The sequence below is a fragment of the Pundamilia nyererei genome, unplaced genomic scaffold (assembly GCF_000239375.1).
Source record: "Pundamilia nyererei isolate P.nyererei 1_Seehausen unplaced genomic scaffold, PunNye1.0 scaffold00007, whole genome shotgun sequence".
NCBI classification, from domain to species: Eukaryota; Metazoa; Chordata; class Actinopteri; order Cichliformes; family Cichlidae; genus Pundamilia; species Pundamilia nyererei.
In genome coordinates this window covers 2779115-2785706 of record NW_005187408.1, presented here as the reverse complement: position 1 = coordinate 2785706, position 6592 = coordinate 2779115, and the positions used below count along the sequence as shown (strand labels likewise).

The window sequence follows — 6592 nt, the reverse complement described above, 5'->3', positions numbered from 1 at the left end:
GCCGTGCGTTATCCAAGCATCGCCTCAGCTACTCTAGGGTTCGTTTAAATTCTGTTTAACTAGCACAAAATTACACAAAATGAATGAAACCAGTTTCAGTGTAGACGATATGTAGAACTGAATGTAAGACGAGGTGTTTCTGTAAGTCTGTGCCTACTCGCGCATAGCTATCACACCGGTTACAAGAAAACTAGGCATCGTGAAGAGAAAATGATAATCTCACATAATAAGACAAAAAAACAAAACTGATGATATTATAAGCAAGCTGTTTGACAGTCTCTATCAGTGCTGGACAGTCAAAGATGCTGCACGGGATTTCTGTCCTTACAAAATCTGACACTGTGTCCTCATCTTCTTCCTTCCTCTTCCTCCTGTCTGCTTGGTTGCCCAGAAACAACAGAGACAGTGATGGCTTCTTAGCTCTGCAGCTCAGATTCCCCATGATCACCGTCTGCATTGCATATTTGCAACATCCTTGAGGGTAACTGTTTTTCAGTTTGTCAGCCAGTGTTTGGAGGAGTGTGTGCATGTGTTTGTGAGTGAGGTGTGCTTGCGTGTGAGTGTGCGCGTGCGCAGGTTGGTGTGACCGTCTACTTCTCGTCTTCATCCCCTTCGCTCATGCTGCTTATAGAGGCAGACGCTCCTTTTGGGGAGGTGGGGGGCGAGGGCCGCGCGTTGTGCCAGCGGGCGGGGGGAGACGGGGGAGAGGGTGAGCGCAGGGGGGAAAGTTCGCGGGGAGGGCTATTGCTGGGCGACTCTCTGGGAGACAGAGCGTAGGAGAGCATTCGACCACTGCGCTCCTGAAACACTTGTTTCTGCACAGAGAGGGGAAAGAAGATTGAAATGTTAGGAAATCAGATCACCTGAGAAAACTGAATGTGACGGGGCGCGCTCTGTGGCGCTGCTGCGGGGAGGCTGACACACCAGAGCTGCATCGCCTCATCACGCCTCCCCTGCAGCGGCGCCACAGACTGGGCCCAACCACACTGGACTTGTTATCACATCAAAGTACAAGCGACAGGGAATAAAACTTGAAAATGTGTCAAAGACATTCCAGTGACCAAACGATATTAAGTATTTAAAAGTTTTTTCTATATTTAGTAAGCGTTGACATTGCATTGCATAGTTACTTACCCATGTCCCATCAGGTCCAAATAATTCTAGGAAGTTTCCGATGAATTCTCTGGATTTTTCTTCCCATTTCTGAATGAGGTCGTGACTCTTCTCCTCCACGCGGTAAACAAAATGCTTGCTCTTTTCCTCAACTGTGCGAACTTTTTCCTTCATCCGATCCACTTGGTTCTGTAGCCGGTACTTCTTCTCCTGAAGGCACAAAATATTGCGGATAATTGCCACGTTTTTGGAGAACCAGAACCTAAATCAAAAATTGTGAATGTTGTAAATAGGAAGCATATGTCTGAGGTCAGTTTTCAACACCGCAGCTTTGTAGTCACATCGCAAATTAAGCTCCATACAACTGTGATGCACAATATCCAAAGACCTGTTACTTTCTCAAAAGAAGAAAATCAGCTTTTTTTCACATTAATCTGTGCTAAGCTGATGTTTAGAAATACAACACAGTGCAGTAAAATGTTCTCACATTGATGTAGCTGACATTAAGCTCCTTGGCCGTGTAGCCACGTTGAAGGTTGCGTCGGGCGTAGACGTCATAGTCTCTGACAATTCTCGTAATCAGGTCAGAGGTGGAGATTCCTTCTGTGCGTTGCGTGGGTACAAACATCCCTAATATACACACACACACAGCAGGTATGTTTTATGGTGGAAAACACAGTTATTTTATGTCCTTTTAATTATCAGACACTGACCTGCCTCCTTGATGTGTTTGTAAACGTCCTCACTTCCTGCTGAGGAGTATGGAATATCATCATGAGCCACAAAATCGATCTGAGGAACAATCAAAGGACACGCACTGTTGGCACACACAAAAGTGAACGTGCAGCAGAGGTCTTTCAAGGGCAAAATATGCATGCTTAAAGTTAGACATGGCATGGTCATGAACACATCATTGCACACAGAACTTTGGGGTGATAGTCACAAGCGTCTCATCATTAGAGGTCTCCTAAATAGTAAAGAAGATTTCCTTACTCACAGCATAGCATCCTCCTCAAATACTTTACTCACTAGCTACAGGTATTAGGTCACAGGTGACAGGTTTGTGTAAGTGAATGTGTGCAATACATATAGTACATTTACTAATACTTCTACTCGAAGCACTCGAGCTTCATTCACCCGTTTACACACATTCACATAGCGCGTTTATTCTCTTCCTCTAAGCATTTCATTCGTACACTCTGACAGATGCACTGAGGGGGAGTTGGGGTTCAGTATTTGCTCCCTGGGGATCAAACTACTGATCTTCTGATAAGTGAATGAGCTCTACCTGTATATCAAAGCACAGCAGCATTAAAGGAGCTAAACTAGATTAGACTAGATCTGAGTGAAATATAATTGAATTTAATAGCAAAACTAAACTAAAATAAACTTAATTGCTAACACTGCCTGCACCATTGACTGAATGTGAGCAGGTAAGTTTCTTTCAGGTAACTTCACCCTGAAACCACAAACTTTAAAGCCCAAGGAACTGTCAAGATCCTAATTTTGAGCAACAAGTGTCTCAAAACTTAGCCGATTAGTGAACAAAATATTTCATCCACTTTAAAGCTTATATAGTTCAAACCCCCGCCTCCCACACACACACACACACACACACACCTTGTGTTTCTCAAGGAACTCAGGCGTGAGAGTCCAGGGTGCATCTCTCAAGACCTCATCGACATAGCGGCAGTGTCTCAGCGCCTCGTAACGTTCGTGCTCCGTCATGACCGTGAAGCCCTTGTACTTGTGGGTTAGTTCATCACTGCACACTGTTTCAAGAGCACAGCAGCGACATACATAAAACTCGTGTGAGGTGATTAAATAACAAATCTGGACAGGTGAAACCGTACCAGTGTGGTCTGTCTTACCTCCTACTATGAGGTAGGTGTTTGGAAAGAGATTCTTGGCCTGCATGAGAGCACGAGCGTGTCCAGAGTGGAATAGGTCAAAGATGCCATCTGCGTAGACTCTGACTGGCCGGTCCACTGAAAATACAGAAACACAAAAACAGTACAACATCACGGGAACAGGTAAGCATAAGTGAAGTGGTGTGCTGTTAGAGTAACAGTGGATATAGCCTCGAGTCAAACACAGAAACAGAGAATACTTACAGTACTTTTGCACAGCTTCATCTGGAGCCACAGAGGCTCATTTAAACATTTTTAAATGTTTCCGAGCATGATCAAATTGGCAGTGCTTTTGGAGTCAAAGGATTTTTTTCCTCTTTATCTTTTTCTGACTGTTTTTCACCAGCTTTGGATTCGACTAGGGTCAGCATCACTGCTGGTAGCATGAGCTAACACCTGGACCCAACAGCGGTTGCACAGGTTGTCCAACTCCTCCAGGATTGCACATCAGTGGGTGCCATTGTCAGAAGGTTTGGTGTCTCCCAGCACGGCCTCAATAGCACGCAGGAGATACCAGGAGACAGACAGTTATTCTAGAAGAGCTGGACAGGGCTCGGTATCTGCTCCTTAGTGCAGGAGGAACAGGATGAGCACTGACCCAAAGAAATGACCTCCAGCAGGCCACTGGTGTGAGTACAAGCTACTGAGTACCATAGTGAGTTGGTGCAATTAAACTTCAGCAAAATTGACTAGCCTCCTGCTTTCATTCCTAAACCATTACACAGTCCACGTCAATGTAGATATCCAGCATGATTTTTTCTAATGTGTTTTCAAAGCATTACAATAATTTGTTTGAGCAGTTTATAGCCATACCTTTTTAAATAACATGCTAACAGACAGAAAGACAAAGACAAAAGAAAGAAAGAGACTCTTTTGTGGAAGTAATGAGTGTAGTTGAACTGCCAGCAAGTTACTGCAATATGTAGTTAAACCCCTACATTAATTACAAGTTCAGTCGTCCCCAGCAGTGGTGGTGACATGAAAAGGACCAGTAATGACTTGCCCATTTCAGTCCAATTATCTTGTAAAAACACATGCTATTATCTCACATACTATAATTAATGTAGCAGTGCAAGTACAAGAATACATGGGAAGTGGCAGCTGTAAAAATGGCAACAGCAGACAACAACACATTTAGTGGAAGGAGTTAGCACAGAACTAGTGGTGGTAATGACATCAGGGGTAAGAGTGTAGTAGCTGCTCTGAGAGTTCATAGTACAAACACTTGGAACAGAACCATTAGTTGCAAGAGCAATAGGAGCTGTAGCAGTGCGTTGTAGTAGTAGTAGAAAAAGAAGTGATTGTGATAGAGTAGTGCAGTAGGAGATGTTGCAGAGGAATGCTGTAAATGGAAAACATCAAAGCTGGGAGAAGACTGTGCGCAAGACAGGAGGATACCAAACAGCAGGAGGTCTACCTGGGGTGCCTTTGCAGGCCTGAGCAATGGTGAGCTTCTCATGAGGCGCGCGACAGTCACAGCTGGTCTCATTGGCAAAGATGGCAGGCTCCGTGAGAGTCTGGGACAGAGAGTGACCAGGTTAAACAGAGAATGAACGAGGGAGACTGATGATAGTTACTTCAGCATCCAAAAGCATTGCAGAGAAACACACTCATCTATCACTTCAGCTATGCACAGCATGCCTCCTTTTTCACGCCCTTCCCCACTTACTGTAACCTCCATTAAGTTATTGATCATAGCTGATGTCTGCGCTCTATTGGGACAGCAGCGCATGAAACAGACAGCGCTGCACTCAGTGTTATTGATCAGTCAGTGTGTGCGGGCAGACATTTACCTTTTCGCAAACCTGTGTGTGCATTGACATGACGGCACAGATAGATAAAGAGTAGAGCTACTGATTCAAAAACCTCCCAGGAAAAATGTAAAACAAGAAGAGCACTTGTGCAGCAAACTCAACAAGGTGAGGAGAGTTATCACTGGGAAAGGAAGCACAGGTGAGATATGGGTGCCTGTTAGCGTGTGTCAAAGCTACATCAAGGTTAAAGTGTTGCAGCACGCCTGAAAATGTGTCTTTTCGTGCCATCTGTTAACTGCAGGAGAAACGCTGAATCTCATTCACACAGATAAAAGGGACCTGGAGTCAGCACAGAACAGAAAGCCGTGGGAGTGTGAGAGGAGGAAGAAAGGATGGAGACAGATTCAGCCTCTCTGGAATAAACAGGCACCTGACGTCAACATGTATCCTCCAGGAGCAGCAACCGGTCTGGCATGGAGACAAACCAGTAAACGTGACACAGAGAAGGTGAGTCGGAGGGGGTTTTAAAAAGGTAAATAGATTTTTTTTTAAAAGAAAACACAGAGCTAGAGGGCAGATTTTATTTGCATATATGTGTGCATCAGTAGTCCATTATAATGAAGGGAAAAATGATGCCAAATATTTTATATTGACCTTAAAATAGTACCTCCCTGCCATAAATCAAAAATGAAACATGCCGCTATTGTTTACTGAATTTTTATTACCAACCTCGAATTTGAGTAACAAATCAAGACCCACCTCGGTATCCTTATGAACCTTTCTCACTATACCCTTTAACAGACAGCTTATAAACTCTTGTACCACTTAATGCATTGGTCAAAATTTCCAGTTAGGTATCTCAAAACTTTGATTGCTTAGAAGTCAGTAAGTTGACATTTTGAGACACCTGACTCAAAATGTCAACATTTATCCCTGCTGACTGATAGTGACCAGAAAGGTGGAACCAAAGACAGAATGCAGGAGAGAGTTCATGAACTGCAAAAGCAAGCTTTAGTGGCAGCTATCCAAGTTCAAAACACAAGAAACTAAAATAAGCAAACAGATGATGTGATAAAAGATGAAAGAAAGACAGACAACTGACAAATAATGAGAAACAGGGGGAGAGGCACACAGGGGAACACAGTCAGCAACAGGTAAAAATCATTAGGGAAGGCAGACAGGAAGCAAAACAAAAGAAAACAATTTTCAAAGTAAAAGCCGGTAATGATTTAAAGAGGCTGAGAGATACCAACAGTAACACTTAGCAAGATGACAGAGAGAAGGGAGCGGAGAGGGACCAAGGCATAAACACAGAAATGCAACAGAGAGAAGCACAAAAAGAAACACCAGAAATGTGTTAATAAACCAATAATAGAACCAAAACAACTTCTATTAAAAACTCTAAGACAGGGGTAAGCAACTCCAGGCCTCGAGTGCCGGTGTCCTGCAGGTTTTAGATGTATCCTTGATTCAACACAACTGATTAAATGGCTAAATTACCTCCTCAACATGTCTTGAAGTTCTCCAAAGGCCTGGTAATGAACTAAGCATTTGATTCAGGTGAGTTGCCTACCCCTGCTCTAAGATAATAAAATAAAATAAAATAAAACAGCTACGCACGTTCCCTCCTTATTGAAGACTGCTCTAGTCACTCCTATACTGAAAAAACCTTCTTTAGATCCTAACAACTTTAACAACCTCCGTCCGATTTCCAATCTACCCTTCATTTCTAAGATACTCGAAAAAGTGGTTGCAGCTCAACTTCATTTACACCTGGTTAATAATAACATCTATGAGAGATTTCAATCTGGTTTT

The 6592-nt window shown here is 43.3% G+C and overlaps 1 protein-coding gene across 2 annotated transcripts in view; it reads right to left on the bottom strand.

The window, feature by feature from the left end:
* Positions 1 to 532: 532 nt before the first annotated feature.
* pcyt1ba (phosphate cytidylyltransferase 1B, choline a) overlaps positions 533 to 6592 on the bottom strand; it is a 10856-nt gene continuing 4796 nt past the window's right edge. For both annotated transcript variants that reach the window (XM_005722526.2, XM_005722527.2), the window contains exons 2-8: positions 4441 to 4540; positions 2985 to 3101; positions 2734 to 2885; positions 1827 to 1905; positions 1601 to 1743; positions 1135 to 1323; positions 533 to 815 (exon numbers count right to left, since the gene is read on the bottom strand). In XM_005722526.2, coding sequence (XP_005722583.1) covers positions 591 to 815; positions 1135 to 1323; positions 1601 to 1743; positions 1827 to 1905; positions 2734 to 2885; positions 2985 to 3101; positions 4441 to 4540 — 1005 coding nt within the window. In that variant the 3' untranslated portion in view covers positions 533 to 590. The remainder of the gene's footprint in view (positions 816 to 1134; positions 1324 to 1600; positions 1744 to 1826; positions 1906 to 2733; positions 2886 to 2984; positions 3102 to 4440; positions 4541 to 6592) is intronic.